Source organism: Bufo bufo, chromosome 2 (genome assembly GCF_905171765.1).
Source record: "Bufo bufo chromosome 2, aBufBuf1.1, whole genome shotgun sequence".
Taxonomy (NCBI): Eukaryota; Metazoa; Chordata; class Amphibia; order Anura; family Bufonidae; genus Bufo; species Bufo bufo.
In genome coordinates, this window is record NC_053390.1 from 817043200 (window position 1) to 817065070 (window position 21871).

The following is a 21871-nucleotide window of genomic DNA, read 5'->3' on the forward strand; positions in this document are numbered from 1 at the left end:
AGATAATACACAGGAGGACACTGTGCTTATTTCTCGGTACAGACCTGACCGGTGATAAGATATAAACCTCTCCCTTTCACATCCCTTGATCTAGTGCTGAATAATTCCCAGTGATGCAGGCCTGTGCAGACACCAGAGCCAGAGATACCATGGAAGCAATGAAACTGCACAAAATTATTTCTATCATTTTGTGTTATTTTCTGAAAATGTTCCTGGTTTTGTGTGTGACCTGTGATTCTGAGATACTGGACCCTGCAGCTCAATGTCATCTTGTAATGAAGGATTACACCTTTGAGTATGAATATTCTCAGGAAGGAGACATCATTATCGGAGGGATCTTCACTGTACATTCCTGGGTGACACAATGGCGCTGGAAAGGTAGCAGAGACTACAACCGGATGTGTTCAGGGTCAGTACAAATGTTAGTTCTGCAGAGCTGGAATTCACACAGAAAATGACAGGGATCAATGAGGCGATCGCCTCTTATTGTATTCAGTCTATACAGGGATATATTTGTTATCTTACTGTGAGATAAATCCTTGTAAAAGTTCTGTGATGAGAAAAATCTAATAATAAATGTGCGTTCTGGGATAAGTACAGGTAAAAGTTCACCTGGCTTCTCCTTCAGAATTACATTCACAGTTTTGAGGGTGAACATTGTAAATTCTCAGTAAAATCATCATATAAGTTGTTATAGGTTGAAAAGGTAAAAGATCTACTATATTCATACCAGGTTTTAGCAGGCTTTGTACAGAGATGTGATAGGCCACCATAGAGATGATCTCAGATATAGAAGTATATGTAGATACATACAAATGTGACATGCTCCATGTGATGCCCGACATATGTTGGCATTCCTCCCTAGAAGAATTCAGCATTTGCGCCACATGTACAGTATATTACCCGCTATAGCATGTTGGGCTACAGCTCCAGCTACAAGAACCTGAGGATTTAAGTATGTTTAGTTCTCAGTGAACAGAGAGGTCAAGGCTTCTTTCCCACAGTCATATTTCATCTGTGTGTCGTATGTAGCCATAAGAGAAGATCCATAGGGGTTCTGAGGTCTTACTGTACATCCTGCAATTTCATATTGAGAAATATAGATTTATTTGTCTGGAAGATGCTAAAGGAAACTAACAAGCTGCATTCCGTGTTATATTACATAGTCTACATGTGTGCTGCAGTTTATGTGGCGTGCCAGAACCGTAGGGGCTACACGTGAGGTGCACGGTGGGCCAATGAGGGGCCAATAATAATACAGTTCATCGGTTTACTCACGGTTAGCAGAAAGCCTCCCTGGGCCGGCAGCACAGTGATGAGGAAGACAGCACGAAATCCTCCGGGGCACCCTCTGTGGTAGGGAAGCACCAGCCTAGATGGAGGTTGAGGTGCCCTTGATGGCAGTGGTGTTTAGGGTGCTTGCGGTGGCTGGGTCCCTTGGTGGTATTTGTTGTGACGCCAGTACCGTTAATGGTGGTACAACCAGTTGTAATTAAATTGAAGAATGAAGTAGACAGTGGTAGGTTACAACTCACAACTTTTACTGATGTTGGTTCCAGTTGCGGCATATACATCCAGACAGAAGACAGTCTATTGTTCTTTAGAGGAATTCTGTTGATCCACTGTTAATAGGTTTGGCTGGGTTTTAACTTAGCTTCAAGGTCCCTTTTAAAGGGATTCTGTCACCAGGTTTCACCTTTGTCAGCTAAACATATGCTGATGTTCAGGGCCTCATCACGATTCCTAATGTGGGCTTATAAATGTCATCTGTGGGCTTATTTAGCTAAAAAACAGCTTTTACTAACCTGTCAGTCAAACAAATAAGGTGCCCAAGGGGATGTGAAGCGATGGCAGGTGCCAGCCGCACCCGCCGCCGTTCGTGCACAGTGCCGCCTTTCCGGACTTCTACGCCGCCTCCTAATCCTCTGTGCCGCCTCTCGCTCTCCCTCCCTCCCCCCTCCTCCTGCTGTAAGATCTCGCGCGTGCACACAGGCCTCTGCCTGATGCGCCCGTGCGGACTTCTCCATTTGGCTTCTTCCAGCGAAGTGCGCATGCGCCGGCACTTCGCTCAACCCCTGTATGCGCGAGATCTTACAGCAGGAGGAGGGGGGAGGGAGGGAGAGCGAGAGGCGGCACAGAGGATTAGGAGGCGGCGCAGAAGTCTGGAAAGGCGGCGCTGAGCACGAATGGCGGCGGGTGCGGCCGGCACCTGCCATCGCTTCACATCCCCTTGGGCACCTTATTTGTTTGACTGACAGGTCAGTAAAAGCTGTTTTTTAGCTAAATAAGCCCACAGATGACATTTATAAGCCCACATTAGGAATCGTGATGAGGCCCTGAACATCAGCATATGTTTAGCTGACAGGGGTGAAACCTGGTGACAGAATCCCTTTAAACCAGTGTAATTTTGTGAGGTTGCCTGTGGCTAAAGTATCCTTCACCTGGATTCCCAAAGGTCTTTGATGCCTGGGTAGTGGCTTTTATCCTTTGGATTTTTAGTCTTTTCTTTCTTTGTCCCTTCCTGGACTAGACTTTTACCTGAGCAGTTTGGTGCTTGATCTGCACTCTCTCAAACTTAACAACAGACTAAACACAGATAAGACCTGAGCTGGGCTCGATATCCCAGAGTAGTGCTATCCCCATCTAGTGGTGGGATGTGTAAATTACACCTAGCCAGCCTATGAACACGGATACAACAGGTGATGTAATGCAAATAACATGCAATGCAATAATGCAGTTTTACAGTGATTTTGCAGTTCCCACGTGTCCTGAGTGGGACGCTGCATATAACCTCCAGCAAAGGGCTCTGCCACATTCATGAGGACTTAAAAGGGTTTTCTGAGATTTTTATACTAATGACCTATCCTCAGTATCTGATCTGTGGGGTCCGACACCCGGCATCACTGCCGATCAGCTGTTTCGAGAAGGTAACAACGCTCCTGTGAGCACCATGGGCTTCTTGCAGGTTCCCAAGAACAGCGCTGTACATTGTATAGTGGCTGTGCTTAGTATTGCAGCTCAGCCCCATTCACTTGATTGGGGCTGAGCTACTCCTAGGCCACGTGACCGATGAACGACACTGGCCTAGGAAATGCAGAAAGAAGACTGCTGCGCTCACAGGAGCACTGGTGCCTTCTCAAACAGCTGATCGGTGGTGGTCCCTGGTGTTGGACCCCACCAATCAGATACTTATGACCTATCCAGAGAAATCTTGGAAAATCTCTTTAACCACCTCCCGTCTGGCCGTTGACTATAAACGTCCGGGAGGTGGATCACTATTTCTGAACGGACGTTCCAGAACGTCCGTTCAGAAAGTGCAGCTGCACGCTAATCGTGCAGCTGCTGATCGGGTTGCCCGCTGTCAGTGACAGCAGGGTAACCCAGAGAGAAGGCAGGGACAGTGCCCAGGTGTCCCTGCCTTCTGGATCGCTGCATACACAGCGCTCACCGAGCGTGAAGGAGCTGTGTGAGGTCTTTCACAGACCTCGATCAGCCCTGCACTGAGGCTGTACAGCGCAGAATTATGCTGTACAGCCGCTCTGGGGGGTGCATTTCTCCTGTAACTGGGGCTACTATGTCAGCCCCAGTTACAGGAGAAATCAACAGTGAAAAAAAAAAAGAAAAAGTGAAGTAAATGTCCCCCAGAGGTCTTGTATGACCTTATGGGGGACGAAAAGTGTAAAATAAAAAATGAAAAAATAAAGGGTTGAAAAAATAAAATAGAAAAAAGGTTTCACATGTAAAAAAAAAATTCCCCAAGTAAGAAATAATATTTTTTTTTTTAAATAGAAAGAATAAAATAAAATAGACATATTTGGTATTGCCGTGTCTGTAAAAACCAGCTCTATAAAAATATCACATGACCTAACCCCTCGGGTGAACACCGTAAAAAAAAAAAAAAAAAACGGTGTCAAAACAAGCAATTTTTGTCACCTTACATCACAAAAGGTGCAACACCAAATGATCAAAAACGCGTATGTCCCACAAAATGGTACCAATAAAACCGTCACCTCATCCTGCAAAAAATGAGCCCCTACATAAGAAAATCTCTCAAAAAATAAAAAAAACTATAGCTCTTAGAACATGGAGACACTAAAACATCATTTTTTTGGTTTCAAAAATGCTATTATTGTGTTAAAGTGAAACAAATAAAAAAAGTAGACATATTAGGTATTGCCGCGTCCGTAAAAACCAGCTCTATAAAAACATCACATGACCTAACCCCTCGGGTGAACAGCGTAAAAAAAAAAAAAACTGTGTCAAAACAAGCAATTTTTGTCACCTTACATCACAAAAGGTGCAACACCAAGTGATCAAAAACGCGTATGTCCCACAAAATGGTACCAATAAAACCGTCACCTCATCCCGGAAAAAATGAGCCCCTACATAAGAAAATCTCTCAAAAAATAAAAAAACTATAGCTCTCAGAACATGGACACATTAAAACATATTTTTTTTGTTTCAAAAATGCTATTATTGTGTAAAACTTTAATAAATAAGAAAAAGTATACATATTAGGCATCGCCACGTCCGTAACAATCTGCTCTTTAAAAATGTCACTTGACTGAACCCCTCAGGTGAACGCTGTAAAAATAAATAAATATAAACTGTGCTAAAACAACCAATTTTTTGGTCACCTAGCCCCATAAAGTGTTATAATGAATGATCAAAAAATCATATGTACCCAAAAATAGTACTAATAAAACTGGCACCTTATCCCCTAGTTTCCAAAATGGGGTCACTTCTTGGGAGTTTCTACTGTAAGGGTGCATCAGGGGGCTTCAAATGGGACATGGCATCTAAAAACCATGTGGAGTTCCTTTTCTTCTGCGCCCTACCATGTGCCCATACAGCAGTTTATGACCACATGTGGGGTGTTTCTGTAAACCGCAGAATCTGGGTAATAAATATTGAGTTTTGTTTGGCTGTTAACCATCGATGTGTTAAAGAAAAAAAATTATTAAAATGGAAAATCTGCCAAAAAAGTGAAATTTAAAAATTTGATCTCCATTTTCCTTTAATTCTTGTGGAACGCCTAAAGGGTTAACAAAGTTTGTAAAATCGGTTTTGAATACCTTGAGGGGTGTAGTTTCTACAATGGGGTCATTTATGGGGGTATCCACTATGTAGGCCCCACAAAGTGACTTCAGACCTGAACTGGTCCTTATAAAGTGGATTTTGGCAATTTTCTTAAAAATTTTAAGAATTCCTTTTAAACTTCTAAGCCTTCTAACGTCCTAAAAAAATAAAATGACATTTCCAAAATGATGCGAACATAAAGTAGACATATGGGGAATGTTAAGTAATAAATATTTTATGAGGTATCACTTTCTGTTTTAACCACTTCAGCCCCCCCTACCTTATACACCCTTAATGACCAGTCCACTTTTTACACTTCTGACCTACCCTACTTTCACCGTTTATTGCTCGGTCATCCAACTTAACACCCAAATGAATGTTACCTCCTTTTCTTCTCACTAATAGAGCTTTCATTTGGTGGTACTTCATTGCTGCTGACATTTTTACTTTTTTTGTTATTAATCGAAATTTAACGATTTTTTTTGCAAAAAAATGACATTTTTCACTTTCAGTTGTAAAATTTTGCAAAAAAAACGACATCCATATATAATTTTTTCTCTAAATTTATTGTTCTACATGTCTTTGATAAAAAAAAAAAAAATGTTTGGGTAAAAAAAAAAATGGTTTGGGTAAAAGTTATAGCGTTTACAAACTATGGTACAAAAATGTGAATTTCCGCTTTTTGAAGCAGCTCTGACTTTCTGAGCACCTGTCATGTTTCCTGAGGTTCTACAATGCCCGGACAGTACAAACACCCCACAAATGACCCCATTTTGGAAAGTAGACACCCTAAGGTATTCGCTGATGGGCATAGTGAGTTCATAGAACTTTTTATTTTTTGTCACAAGTTAGCGGAAAATGATGATTTTTTTTTTTTTCTTACAAAGTCTCATATTCCACTAACTTGTGACAAAAAATAAAAACTTCCATGAACTCACTATCCCCATCACGAAATACCTTGGGGTGTCTTCTTTCCAAAATGGGGTCACTTGTGGGGTAGTTATACTGCCCTGGCATTTTAGCGTGCAAAGTAGTTTGAAATCAAAATCTGTTAAAAATGGCTGGTGAAATCCGAAAGGTGCTCTTTGGAATGTGGGCCCGTTTGCCGACCTACGCTGCAAAAAAGTGTCACACATGTGGTATTGCCGTACTCAGGAGAAGTTGGGCAATGTTTTTTGGGGTGTCATTTTACATATACCCATGCTGGGTGAGAGAAATATCTTGGCAAAAGACAACTTTTCCCATTTTTTTTATACAAAGTTGGCATTTGACCAAGATATTTATCTCACCTAGCATGGGTATATGTAAAATGACACCCCAAAACACATTGCCCAACTTCTCCTGAGTACGGCAATACCACATGTGTGACACTTTTTTGCAGCCTAGGTGGGCAAAGGGGCCCACATTCCAAAGAGCACCTTTAGGATTTCACAGGTCATTTTTTACACATTTTGATTTCAAACTACTTACCACACATTATGGCCCCTAGAATGCCAGGGCAGTATAACTACCCCACAAGTGACCCCATTTTGGAAAGAAGACACCCCAAGGTATTCCGTGAGGGGCATGGCGAGTTCCTAGAATTTTTTTATTTTTTGTCACAAGTTAGCGGAAAATGATGATTTTATTTTACTTATTTTTTTCTTACAAAGTCTCATATTCCACTAACTTGTGACAAAAAATAAAAACTTCCATGAACTCACTGTGCCCATCACGAAATACCTGGGGGTGTCTTCTTTCCAAAATGGGGTCACTTGTGGGGTAGTTATACTGCCCTGGCATTTTAGGGGCCCGAATGCGTGAGAAGTAGTTTTAAATCAAAATCTGTAAAAAATGGCCGGTGAAATCCGAAAGGTGCTCTTTGGAATGTGGGCCCCTTTGCCCACCTAGGCTGCAAGAAAGTGTCACACATCTGGTATCCCCGTACTCAGGATGAGTTGGGCAATGTGTTTTGGGGTGTCATTTTACATATACCCATGCTGGGTGAGATAAATATCTCGGTCAAATGCCAACTTTGTATGAAAAAATGGGAAAAGTTGTCTTTTGCCAAGATATTTCTCTCACCCAGCATGGGTATATGTAAAAAAGACACCCCAAAACACATTGCCCAACTTCTTCTGAGTACGGGGATACCAGATGCGTGACACTTTTTCGCAGCCTAGGTGGGCAAAGGGGCCCACATTCCAAAAAGCACCTTTCAGATTTCACCGGGCATTTTTTACAGATTTTGATTTCAAACCACTTCTCACGCATTCGGCCCCTAAAATGCCAGGGCAGTATAACTACCCCACAAGTGACCCCATTTTGGAAAGAAGACACCCCAAGGTATTTCGTGACATACGGAGTTCATGGAAGTTTTTATTTTTTGTCACAAGTTAGTGGAATATGAGACTTTGTAAGAAAAAAAAATAAAATCATCATTTTCCGCTAACTTGTGACAAAAAATAAAAAATTTGAGGAACTCGCCATGCCCCTCACGGAATACCTTGGGGTGTCTTATTTCCAAAATGGGGTCACTTGTGGGGTAGTTATACTGCCCTGGCATTCTAGGGGCCCTAATGTGTGGTAAGTAGGTAAATGACCTGTGAAATCCGAAAGGTGCTCTTTGGAATGTGGGCCCCTTTGCCCACCTAGGCTGCAAAAAAGTGTCACACATGTGGTATCGCCGTATTCAGGAGAAGTTGGGCAATGTGTTTTGGGGTGTCTTTTTACATATTCCCTTGCTGGGTGAGATAAATATCTCGGCAAAAGACAACTTTTCCCATTTTTTATACAAAGTTGTCATTTGACCAAGATATTTATCTCACCCAGCATGGGTATATGTAAAATGACACCCCAAAACACATTGCCCAACTTCTCCTGAGTACGGCGATATTAGATGTGTGACTCTTTTTTGCAGCCTAGAGGCGCAAAGGGGCCCACATTCCTTTTATGAGGGCATTTTTAGACATTTGGATCCCAGACTTCTTCTCACGCTTTAGGGCCCCTAAAATGCCAAGGCAGTATAAATACCCCACATGTGTTCCCATTTTGGAAAGAAGACACCCCAAGGTATTCAATGAGGGGCATGGCGAGTTCATAGAATTATTTTTTTTTTGGCACAAGTTAGCGGAAATTTATTTTTATTTTTTCTCACAAAGTCTCCCTTTCCGCTAACTTGGGACAAAAATTTCAATCTTTCATGGACTCAATATGCCCCTCAGCGAATACCTTGGGGTGTCTTCTTTCCGAAATGGGGTCACATGTAGGGTATTTATACTGCCCTGGCATTCTAGGGGCCTAGAAGTCTGGAATATAAATGTCTAAAAAATTTTACGCATTTGGATTCCGTGAGGGGTAAGGGGAGTTCATGTGAAATTTTATTTTTTGACACAAGTTAGTGGAATATGAGACTTTGTAAGAAAAAATAAATAAAATTTCTGCTAACTTGGCCCAAAAAAATGTCTGAATGGAGCCTTACAGGCGGGTGATCAATGACAGGTGGGTGATCAGGGAGTCTATATGGGGTGATCACCCCCCTGTCATTGATCACCACCCTATAAGGCTCCATTCAGATGTCCGTATTTGTTTTGCGGATCCGATCCATGTATCCGTGGATCCGTAAAAAACATACAGACATCTGAATGCAGCCTTACAGGGGGGTGATCAATGACAGGGGGGTGATCAATGACAGGGGGGTGATCAATGACAGGGGGGTGATCAGTGAGTCTATATGGGGTGATCACCCCCGTCATTGATCACCCCCCTGTAAGGCTCCATTCAGACGTCCGTATGTGTTTTGCGGATCCGATCCATGTATCAGTGGATCCGTAAAAATCATACGGACATCTGAATGGAGCCTTACAGGGGGGTGATCAAAGACAGGGGGGTGATCAATGACAGGGGGGTGATCAGGGAGTCTATATGGGGTGATCAGGGGTGATCAGGGGTTAATAAGTGACAGGAGGGGTATAGTGTAGTGTGGTGCTTGGTGCTACTTATTACTGAGCTACCTGTGTCCTCTGGTGGTCGATCCAAACAAAAGGGACCACCAGAGGACCAGGTAGCAGGTATATTAGACGCTGTTATCAAAACAGTGTCTAATATACCTGTTGGGGGTTAAAAAAATCGCATCTCCAGCCTGCCAGCGAACGATCGCCGCTGGCAGCATGAAGATCCACTCGCTTACCTTCCGATCCTGTGAACGCGCGCGCCTGTGTGCGCGCGTTCACAGGAAATCTCGCGTCTCGCGAGATGACGCATATATGCGTGACTCTGCGCAGGGTTGCCGCCTCAGGAACGCGATCCTGCGTTAGGCGGTCCGGAGGTGGTTAAAGGCAGAGAAATTGAAATTTAGAAAATTGAAAATTTTTCAAAATTTTGGGTAAATTTTCTATTTTTTCATAAATAAAGGTGAAATATTTTGAGTCAAATTTATGACTGTCATGAAGTACAATGTGTCACGAGAAAACAATCTCTGAATGACTTGGATAAGTAAAGGCGTTCCAAAGTTATTACCACATAAAGTGAGATATGTCAGTTTTGCAAAATTAGGCCTGGTCAGGAAGGGGGCAAATGGCCCAGATGGGAAGTGGTTAAGCGACAATGAGACTTGGGATTGCTCTACTTAAAAAAAATCTCTCACAAATGACTGTCCATAAGAAAGTATTGAGAATCTTCCAGTTCATTCTTTGATTATTCTGTGAAATAAAGTCTTACTGCAAAAAGATGTCTCAGTGTGAGAAAAGGAGAGCATCGGAGCATGAACTGCTCCGATGCTCAAGTCAGGGGGGCTGCCTGGGGGAAAATGGTGGAATGTCCGAGTTTAGCTCTGAACCTGGACAACCCCTTTAAAGATATGACAGTGTGTAGACTTTCCATTACGTGCTGCGGATTTGCCACCGATTTCACCCTATGTATTGCACAGTAGAAATATGGTGCATAAATTGACAGGAAGCAGATCTCAAATCCTCACCATGGGTCAGTTTACTTTGCATTTTTTTTTTAATGGCTATTTTATAAAAGCGTATTTTTGTACATATATAATATTCACACATTTTGTGCTCATGGAAGGGAGGGTTTTAAGCCTTCGTGCCTTCATAGCCAAATTTCACTTTTAAATAGAGTTGAACGAACCCGAACTGTAAAGTTCGGGTTCGTACCGAACTTTAAATTTTTCGGCACCCAGACCCGAACCCGAACATTTACGTAAAAGTTCAGGTTCAGTGTTCGGCGCTTTCTTGGCGCTTTTTGAAAGGCTGCACAGCAGCCAATCAACAAGCGTCATACTACTTGCCCCAAAAGGCCATCACAGCCATGCCTACTATTGGCATGGCTGTGATTGGCCAACTGCAGCATGTGACCCAGCCTCTATTTAAGCTGGAGTCACGTAGCGCCGCCCATCACTCTGCTCGGATTAGTGTTGGGAGAGGCTGCAGCTGCTGTGAGGGAGAGATCAGGGAGAAATCTTATCAAGAACTGTTTTTTGTACTCAGCGATCTACAGCAAATGTGTTTTGTGGGTGCAGTGCACAATTTTTTTAAGCCTGCCCTGAGCCAAATACTGCTGAAAACGAACTTTTTTTTCTTCAGTTAGTCAATATCAATACATGATCGGCAGCCATTTTATGCAACGATAGTGCACCAGAACAGAATATCTGCATGTCTGCAAGTCCAGAAGTATAGCTTTTTGCTTACTGGGGTTAAAAAAATACATCTGTTAAATATACTGCACATCTGGGATTACACGTGCATAAGTGACTGTCACATTTAGGCCAGAAATATGGCTTTTTGGTTACTGGGGTGAAAAAACCCTCTGATATACTGCACATCTGGGATTAGATGTGCACAAGTGACTGTCACATTTAGGCCAGAAATACGGCTTTGGCATACTGGGGTGAAAAAAACATCTAATATATTGCACATCTGGGATCAGACAAGCATAAGTGACTGTCACATTTAGGCCATAAATACGGCTTTGGCATACTGGGGTGAAAAAAGCCTCTGATATACTGCACATCTGGGATTACACATGCATAAGTGACTGTCACATTTAGGCCAGAAATATGGCTTTTTGGTTACTGGGGTGAAAAAACCTTCTAATATACTGCACATCTGGGATTAGACAAGCATAAGTGACTGTCACATTTAGGCCAGAAATACAGCTTTTTGGTTACTGGGTTAAAAAAAACCTCTGATATACTGCACATCTGGGATTACACATGCATAAGTGACTGTCACATTTAGGCCAGAAATACTGCTTTGTGCTTACTGGAGTGAAAAAAACCCTCTGATATACTGCACATTTAGGATTAGACATGCATAAGTGACTGTCACATTTAGGCCAGAAATACGGCTTTGTGCTTACTGAGGTGAAAAAACCCTCTGATATACTGCACATCTAGGATTAGACATGCATAAGTGACTGTCACATTTAGGCCAGAAATACGGCTTTTTGGTTACTGGGGTGAAAAAAGCCTCTGATATGCTGCACATCTGGGATTACACGTGCATAAGTGACTGTCACATTTAGGCCAGAAATACGTTTTTTTGGTTACTGGGGTGAAAAAACCCTCTAATATACTGCACATCTGGGATAAGACGTGCATAAGTGACTGTCACATTTAGGCCACAAATTCCGCTGTCATATAGAGTTAAAAAAAAAAATCTGGGTTTTTATTGACGGTTAATTATTTTTAACATACTTAACCACTTTTTACTTTGCTTTGTAAACGCTAACTATGAGGCAAACATCTAATAAGGGACGCGGTCATGGTGGTGGTGTTAGTGGACCCTCTGGTGCTGGGAGAGGACGTGGCCATTCTGCCAAAGCTACACGTCCTACTGAACCTACTACCTCAGGTCCCAGTAGCCGCCAGAATCTACAGCGATATTTGGTCGGGCCTAATGCCGTTCTAAGGATGGTAAGGCCTGAGCAAGTACAGGCGCTAGTCAATTGGGTGGCCGACAGTGGATCCAGCACGTTCACATTATCTCCCACTCAGTCTTCTGCAGAAAGCGCACAGGTGGCGCCTGAAACCCATGCCCATCAGTCTGTCACATCACCCCCGTGCATATTGGGGAACCTGTCTGAGCCTCAAGTCATGCAGCAGTCTCTTATGCTGTTTGAAGACTCTGCTGCCAGGGTTTCCCAAGGGCATCCACCTAGCCCTTCCCCAGGGGTGGAAGACATAGAAGGCACTGACGCACAACCACTTATATTTCCTGATGAGGACATGGTAATACCACCTCAGCACGTCTCTGATGATGACGAAACACAGGTGCTAACTGCTGCGTCTTTCTGCAGTGTGCAGACCGAAAAGGAGGTCAGGGAGGAAGACTGGGTGGAAGACGATGCAGGGAACGATGAGGTCCTAGACCCCACATGGAATGAAGGTCGTGCCACTGACTTTCAGAGTTCGGAGGAAGAGGCAGTGGTGAGACCGAGCCAACAGAGTAGCAAAAGCGGGAGCAGGGTGCAAAAGCAGAGCAGCCGTCGCCAAAACAGTTTGCCTGCTACTGGCCACCGTCAACAGGGACCGAGCACACCAAAGGCAGCTTCAAGGAGTTCCCTGGCATGGCACTTCTTCACACAATGTACTGACGACAAGACCCGAGTGGTTTGCACGCTGTGCCATCAGAGCCTGAAGCGAGGCATTAACATTCTGAACCTTAGCACAACCTGCATGACCAGGCATCTACATGGGAGACACGGGCTGCAGTGGAGTAAGCACCTTCAAAACCAAAAAAAGGGCTCAGTCCCCTCCTGCTCCCTCTTCTGCTCCTGCCTCGGCCTCTTCCTCCGCCTCTGGAGGAACGTTGGCATCCGCCGCCCAGCAAACAGAGGATGTGCCACCAACAACACCACCTCCGTCACCAAGCATCTCCACCATGTCACACGGAAGCGTTCAGCTCTCCATCTCACAAACCTTTGAGAGAAAGCGTAAATTCCCACCAGGGGCGTACATAGAAATCCTTGGGCCCCATAGCAAGAATCTTAATGGGGCCCCACTAACTCCGTCCACTGGCCCATCCCACCACCTGCCCTGGCTTCTCCCCTGCCATACCCCCAGCAGTTGCAGCCGTGTAGACATTAGGAGCTACTTTCACACTTGCGTTTCTATTTTCCGGTATTGAGATCCGTCATAGGGTCTCAATACCGGGAAAAAAAACGCTTTTGATTGTCCCCATTCATTGTCTGAGGGCACTGTCCACTATAAGCAGCACACAGGGGGTGCTATGGTGGTGCTGGCATAATAGTATACCAGTGCCACCATAGCCCGTCACCAGCACAGAAGTGAACAAGTAATACACACCTCAGCTGCTGCAGAACATTATAATAGTGACAAGGGAACTACAAGTCTCATCATCACCAGATTATTATTGGAAATTAGGGAGCAACACAGGGAGAGGTGAAAGTGGAGAGAACTACAACTCCCAGCATGTCCAGGCTGTTATGATCAGATACAAGTAGATATTACACAGAGTATAAGGCCGGGTTCATATCACCGTTTAGTTTTCAGTTCTTCTGATCCGTCAGATAAACAGAAAAATAAAGAAAAAAAAATGATCCTGTATTTCAAGCATCAGTTCTGCACATTCCGCATCCGTTTATGCCATTTCTGTCGGAGATCCGTTATTTTAGACAGAAAAAAGTCCTGCATGCAAAACGGAAAACTAAACTGTGATGAGAATCCAGCCTAAGAAAAGAGAACTACAACTCTCAGCATGTCCAGATTATAGGACATCATCTAGTTGTACCAGGTAAGAGCTTTAAAAAGAAATAACTATAACCCCCAGTATGGCCAGACTTATTATGGGTCATCAGTATACATTCCAAAGAGGGGGTATAAGAGGAGAGAACTACAACTCCCAGCATTACCAGCCTGTACTAGGGCATACGTTTAAATTACATTGAGAAACATATAATACGACAAAACTACAACTCCCAGCTTTTCTAGGATGTTATGTTATCCCAGAACACCACTAACCTCTCCTCCAGTCACCACACAGAAGCTTCGCCCCCTCACAGTGATATGCCACAGGTCTTTCACCAGTCCTCTGCACTGGTCACATGATGATGACATCACCAAAGGTCCTTTAGACTTCTGCTGCTCTGCTATTCATTGGCTTCCAGCACTGGTCACATGGTTGATGACATCACCAAAGGTCCTTCGCCACCTCTTACTTTCTCAGGTAGCCATACAAGTGTAATTAGTGGGCGGGGCCTATCCTCCACTGCGGGCCCCCTTCCCCCAGGGGCCCCATAGCAGCTGCGTGGTCTGCCTCTATTGGAGGTACGCCACTGATTCCCACCTTGCCACCCTCGATCCCTGGCCCTGAATGCCAGCATTTCTAAACTGCTGGCCTTTGAAATACTGTCATTCAGGCTGTTGGACACAGACAGCTTCAAACAGCTCATGTCGCTTGCTGTCCCACAGTATGTTGTTCCCAGCCGCCACTACTTCTCCAAGAGAGCCGTGCCTTCCCTGCACAAACAAGTATCCGATAAAATCAAGTGTGCACTGCGCAACGCCATCTGTGGCAAGGTCCACCTAACCACAGATACGTGGACCAGTAAGCACGGCCAGGGACGCTATATCTCCCTAACTGCACACTGGGTAAATGTAGTTGCGGCTGGGCCCCAGGCGGAGAGCTGTTTGGCGCACGTCCTTCCACCGCCAAGGATCGCAGGGCATCATTCTTTGCCTCCTGTCTCCTCCTCCTCCTACTCAGCTTCCTCCTCCTCTTCTTCCACCTACTCATCCGGTCAGCGACACACCTTCACCACCAACTTCAGCACAGCCCGGGGTAAACGTCAGCAGGCCGTTCTGAAACTGATGTGTTTGGGGGACAGGCCCCAAACCGCACAGGAGTTGTGGCGGGGTATAGAACAACAGATCGACGAGTGGTTGCTGCCAGTGGGCCTCAAGCCCGGCCTGGTGGTGTGCGATAATGGGCGAAATCTCGTTGCAACTTTGGGACTAGCCGGTTTGATGCACATCCCTTGCCTGGCGCATGTGCTGAATTTGGTGGTGCAGAAATTCATTCACAACTACCCCGACATGTCAGAGCTGCTGCATAAAGTGTGCGCTTCCGGCGTTCTCATCCTGCCGCCGCTCGGCTGTCTGCTCTACAGCGTAACTTCGGCCTTCCTGCTCACCGCCTCATATGAGACGTGCCCACCAGTTGGAACTCCACCTTGCACATGCTGGAGAGACTGTGCGAGCAGCAGCAGGCCATAGTGGAGTTTCAGCTGCAGCACGCACGGGTCAGTCGCACTGCGGAACAGCACCACTTCACTACCAATGACTGGGCCTCCATGCGAGACCTGTGTGCCCTGTTGCGCTGTTTCAAGTACTTCACCAACATGGCCAGTGGCGATAACGCTGTTATCAGCGTTACAATACCACTTCTATGTCTCCTTGAGAAAACACTTAGGGCGATGATGGAAGAGGATGTGGCCCAGGACGAGAAGGAGGAAGAGGGGTCATCTCTAACATATTCAGGCCAGTCTTTTAGAAGTGGCTCAGAAAGAGGATTTTTGAAACAGCAGAGGCCAGGTACAAATTTGGCCAGGCAGGGCCCACTACTGGAGGACGAGGAGGAGGAGGATGAGGAGGAGGATAAGGATGAAGCATGTTCACAGCGGGGTGGCATCCAACGCAGCTCGGGCCCATCACTGGTGCGTGGCTAGGGGGATATGGAGGACGCAGACGATACGCCTCCCACAGAGGACAGCTTATCCTTTCCTCTGGGCAGCCTGGCACACATGAGCGACTACATGCTGCAGTGCCTGCGCAATGACTGCAGAGTTGCCCACATTTAAACGTGTGATGACTACTGGGTGGCCATCCTGCTGGATCCCCGTTACAAAGACAATGTGTCGTCCTTAATTCCCTCACTGGAGCGTGATAGGAAGATGCGCGACTACAGGCGCACGCTGGTAGACGCGCTCCTGAGAGCATTCCCGACTGACGCTGGGGGACTAGTGGAAGCACAAGGCAAAGGCAGGGGAGGAGGAAGAGGTCGCCAATGCAGCTGTGTCAGCGCCAGCACCTCAGGGTTAGCAAGGCCGACATGTGGAAAAGCTTTGTCACCTCGCCGCAACAACCGGCCCCAACTGCTGATATGGAGCGTGTTAGCAGGAGGCAGCATTTGAACAACATGGTGGAACAGTACCTGTGCACACGACTACACGTACTGACTGATGGTTCTGCCCCATTCAACTTCTGGGTCTCCAAATTGTCCACATGGCCAGAGCTTGCACTTTACGCCTTGGAGGTGCTGGCCTGCCCTGCAGCCAGTGTACTCTCTGAACGTGTATTTAGCACAGCAGGGGGCGTCATTACAGACAAGCGCAGCCGCCTGTCCACAGCCAACGTGGACAAGCTCACGTTCATTAAAATGAACCAGGCTTGGATCCATCAGGACTTGTCTGTACCTTGTGCAGAATAGACATTTATACCACCATCAAACATCTATTCTTGTACTCAAGTCAAGTGCAATCATTCTTTGTTTTTTTTTGTTTTTATTTGTCCCAATAAAAAATAAAATAAAACATTGTTGGCTACCTCCTCCTCCTCCATTGCTGCCTCCACCTACAACACCACATTCACCGCCTCCTCAACCTCCGACTCCATATCCACCTCCTTCTCTGAGTTGCAGGTTAATAATTTGTAATTTATAGTTATTTTATTTCATTTTAAGTTATTTCCCCATCCACATTTGTTTGCAGAGCAGTTGCCATGCTCTTAAGCACATTTTATTGCCTTTTACATCCCTCTAGCCTTTTCAATGACTATTTTAGAGCCATTTTAATTTAAAAAGTGGCAAATTACCATTTATGGCGTATACAAACCCCTGCTGTGCCTGGGTGACAGGGGCCTAAATCTCTCAAAATCCTCTGTTCTATTGCTGGGTGACATGAACCCCCTTTTGCCGTAAATGAACTCCTGCTCTGCATTGCTGACAGGGAACTAAATTTAGTGAAAACATCTGTTACTGATCGTAAGATGCGCGACTACAAGCGCACGCTGCTGATGATGGCATTCCCACCTGACAGCGGGGGCACAGTGGAAGCACAAGGCGAATGCAGAGGAGGAGGAAGAGGTCGCCAACGCAGCTGGGGCACCACCAACACCTGAGAAGGCAGGGTTAGCATGGCCAAAATGTGGAAAAGCTTTGTCAGCCTTGGAGGTGCTGACCTGCCCTGCAGCCAGTGTATAGTGTGAACGTGTGTTTAGCACGGCAGAGAGCATTATCACAGGCCGCAGCCAATGTGGACAAGCTTACGTTTATTAAAATGAACCAGGCATGGATCCCAGAGGACTTGTCCGTACCTTGTGCAGAATAGACATTTATACCATCCTCAACCATCCATTCTTGTACTCAAGTGCACTTATTCTTTGTTTTATTTTGTTATATGTCCCAATATTTAAAAATAAAAAATAACACAAATCAGTGTTTGCTACCTATTCCTCCTTCACCGCCGCTTCCACCTACACCGCCACATCCACCCATCCACCACCTCCTACTCCTAGATCCAGATTGTTTTTTTTAATTTTTCTGTATTTTATGTTATTTTAAGTCATTTCCCTATCCTCATTTGTTTGCAGAACAGTTGCCATGCTCTTAAACACATTTTGATGCCTTTTGCAGCCCTCTAGCCCTTTCCAGGACTATTTTAGAGCCATTTTAGTGCCCAAAAGTTCGGGTCCCCATTGACTTCAATGGGGTTCGGGTTCGGGGTCAAGTTCGGGTCAAGTTCGGGTCCCGAACCCAAACTTTTTTTTCAAGTTCGGCCGAACCTGCCGAACCCGAACATCCAGGTGTCCGCTCAATTCTACTTTTGAAATTTTGCATTCTTAGTCCAGGGTCACATCCCCGTTTAGTTTTCTTTTCCGATGTGTCCGAAAAACAGAAAAATGAAGGAAAAAAAAAAAAAAGCATCCTTGATTTTGAGCATTTACTGCACTCATTTTGCATCTGTCTTTGTCGGTTCCATCAGAGATCCATTATTTTAGATGGGAGAAAAAGTCATTTGTGGAATTGACAAAAAAGATGCAAAAGTAGCACAACAGATGTTAGAAAGAAAGGATAATTTTTTTTTTTTCTGTTCTGCTGACGGATCAGAAGAATGAAAATCTAAACTGAAAGCCTTAAAGTGTTTTTTTTATTGTTATTTCTCAGTCTTCACTGGATATCCTGTATCTCAGCCTGTGCTGACCTCTTTCAGCTCATGTGCAGTAGTGAGACAAAAGTGCAATTGTGGAAGAAAATCTATGAACACTGACACCTGTTTGCATCTGTTTTATTTTTAGATCTTCATTGTAAATATTTAAAAAATCTCTGTGTGGTATCTGTGGTATACAGTATGTTCTGCCCAGCAGGGTTAGAAAATGATTCTAGTCCATTCTGCTAGGGTCAGGGTAAGGCTAGTTTCACACCTGCGTTAGGTGGGGATCCGTCTGGTATCTGCACAGACAGATCCGCACCTATAATGCAAACGCTTGTATCCATTCAGAACGGATCTGTTTGCATTATTTTTCTTAAAAAAGTCTAAGTCAAAATGGATCCGTCCTGACTTACATTGAACGTCAATGGGGACGGATCCGTTTTCAATTGCACCATATTGTGTCAGTAAAAATTGATCCATTCCCATTGACTTACATTGATCCGTTTGGCTCCGCATCGCCAGGCGTACACCAAAACACTGTAAGCAGCGTTTTGGTGTCCGCCTCCAGAGCGGAATGGAGGTGGAACGGAGACAAACTGATGCATTTCATTATCCATTCAGAATGCATTGGGGCTGAACTGATCCGTTTTTAACCGTTTGTGAGATCCCTGAAACGGATCTCACAAACGGAATTCAAAACGCCAGTGTGAAAGTAGCCTAAGGCCTCATGCACACGGCCGTTTTTTTTTTCCCGTTTACTGGCCGTTTTTTGCGTTCCGTATACGGTCCGTATACGGAACCATTCATTTCAATGGTTCCGCAAAAAAAACGGAATGTACTCCGTATGCATTCCGTTTCCGTATTTCCGTTTTTCTGTTCCGTTTTAACATAGAACATGTCCTATTATTGCCCGCAAATCACAGTCCGTGGCTCTATTCAAGTCAATGGGTCCGCAAAAAAAACGGAACACATACGGAAATGCATCCGTATGTCTTCCGTTTCCGTTCCGTTTTTTGCTGAACCATCTATTGAAAATGTTATGCCCAGCCCAATTTTATCTATGTAAATACTGTATACTATATATGCCATACGGAAAAACGGAACGGAAAAACGGAACAAAAACGGAACAAAAACGGAAACACAACGGAAACAAAAAACGGAACAACGGATCCATGAAAAACGGACCGCAAAACACTGAAAAAGCCATACGGTCGTGTGCAATAAGCCTAATTCTGAAGTGTTTAGTGTGGTTGTAGCACCATCTAACGGTCTTAAATTGTATTACACTTTGTTTGTCCGTTACAATACTACTGCATTGTGGGAATGCAGAGCATCCTTGGAAAGAGAAGTCTCCAGTCTCCAGGACACATCAGCAGAGCTGTCCTTTTGCATATCTCCGTCTCAAACGCCACCATCCTTGTAAAAGCATATCTGGTGAGAGATCTACCTTTGTTTCAGGGATATTGTGTGTTGCAGAGCTGTTCAGCTAGTTGTAATTGTTACTAGTGTTGATCACGAATATTCAAATTGCGAATTTTTATCTCGAATATAGGCACTTCGAGAATTTGCAAATATTTAGAATATAGTGATATATATTCGTAATTTTGAATAGTCGAGATTTTTTTTTAATCAGTACACATGATCCCTCCCTGCTTCTAGCTTGTGGGCCAATGAGAAGGCTGCAGTATATTTGACTTTAGGAGTAGTGTTGATTGCAAATTTTCGTAATGCAAATTTTTCAATTGCCGAGTAAAAACATGATTCCTCCCTGCTTCTTGCTTGTGGGCCAATGAGTCATTGGCCCACAAGCAACTTAAGCAGGGAGGAATCATGACTTTAGATGGGAAAAATGACGAATATTCTAAAGAACGAATATATAGCACTATATCAAATATATTTGTTTTTTCGAATATTCGTAATATTCTAAAACAAGGATATATAGTGATATAGCGAATATTTGAAAAAAACGATTATAGAGCAATTTAGCTAATATAGTGCTATAATCTTATTTGTCTCATAGTTGTAATTTTTTTCTCATCTGAAGTTCAGATTGGAAAAAAAAATTACAGCTATTAAAATGATTATAGCACTATATTAGCTAAATTGCTCTATATTCATTTTTTTTTTTTAGAATATTACGAATATTCTAAAAAACGAAAATATAGCACTAAATTCTATAGTGCTATATATTCGTTTTTGACCCACACCTGTATTGATCGCGTAATATTCGCATATTACGCGATCATTACCGTGCCGATTTTTCGAGTAAAAAAAAAGTTGAATATAACGAATTTGTGAATATTCAACGAATATTCTACAAAATATTTGCGAAATATTGCGAATTAGAATATGACCCCTGCCGCTCATCACTAGTCCTAATAGCCTTTAGAAACATAGAAGGAACCTTCTCCCAGATCTCCCTCACCACTGACCCTAGAGGAAGCTATATCATACTTGTAGGCCTTATTAACAACGTCAAATACACACTGGTTACAATATATGCCCCAAACCGCAGACAAGTGCACTTTCTGAATCGGGTGTTTCAAAAAGTTAATAAGGTCAAACTGGGACTTTAATACAATTCCAGGCGAAGCATGGGATACTACATCCACATCTCACTGGCGCACAGATACGCTATCACAATTAATACATAGACCGCAAGTATATGGTATCTGGCGGATACAACATGGATCTGAAAAAGACTTCACTTTTCACTCTCACCCTTTCAATACATATTCTAGGATAGATATGTTTCTAGTTGGCAGTTCTCTGCTCCAAACTTTTTCCTCCTCAAAGATTTAAACAATTACGTGGTCTGACCATGCTGTGATAACTATGACCCTGACAGAAACCCACACCCATCCTGCTTCATCTTTGTGGAGGGATAATGCCTACTAGATGGCACACACTTCCTTTTAAGAGGAACTCCATAAAGCTGTATCAGAATATTTCCAACTGAATTATGGTACAGCATCTAAACAAAAAAGACTCACTGAAAAAAGTTGCTTAAACAGGTGAAAATGCGGAAGAATTGCTCTGCCGGTTATAGACACGCCACAGTGTCTGGGTTTGAAGCATTTTCACCCCTTTAGGCCACTTTTTTCAGTGAGTTTTTTTGTCTTTATGTGTATGGAATGTGCCACTTTAATTTGTTGGTAACATTCTTTTGCACCTGGTAGCTTCTGTGTCACATGGTCTGTTATAGGTGCGGCTCACAGCTTTATCCTACCTCACAGTGCATTGGTGATACCACTATGGAGGCCTGTGAGAGTCTGGCTGTGAGTTGATTTCTAGCACTAATTCAGACCCTGTTCACACACCACGTGCAGTTGAGTGGTAGGACCCCATGCGTGCTGAGACACCGTGACGTGGTGCATGAGGGGCTCCGATATGTTCCTGACTGAAAGATATTGGCAAAGCTCTTAGCTTTTAACATCGGCCTGAGGAATTAGCTAGTATTGTCAGTTGCGTATCATTTTGGTTCATTTTTTGCAGTGATTTTTTTACAGTATCTAAACACACTACCCTCTAGAATGCCCGCAAAGCATTTATCCGAGGCATCTTTATTAAATTGGGACACCAAGCAAAAAGAGAGAGGGAGAGGCTTTTTACAGAGACGTACCATAAGCTCCAAACC

The 21871-nt window shown here is 44.0% G+C and overlaps 1 protein-coding gene across 1 annotated transcript in view; it reads left to right on the forward strand.

The window, feature by feature from the left end:
• The first annotated feature begins 206 nt into the window (after positions 1 to 206).
• LOC120991085 (vomeronasal type-2 receptor 26-like) overlaps positions 207 to 21871 on the forward strand; it is a 243918-nt gene continuing 222253 nt past the window's right edge. Inside the window, exon 1 of the mRNA XM_040419974.1 lies at positions 207 to 409. Within this exon, the coding sequence (XP_040275908.1) occupies positions 207 to 409 (203 nt within the window). The remainder of the gene's footprint in view (positions 410 to 21871) is intronic.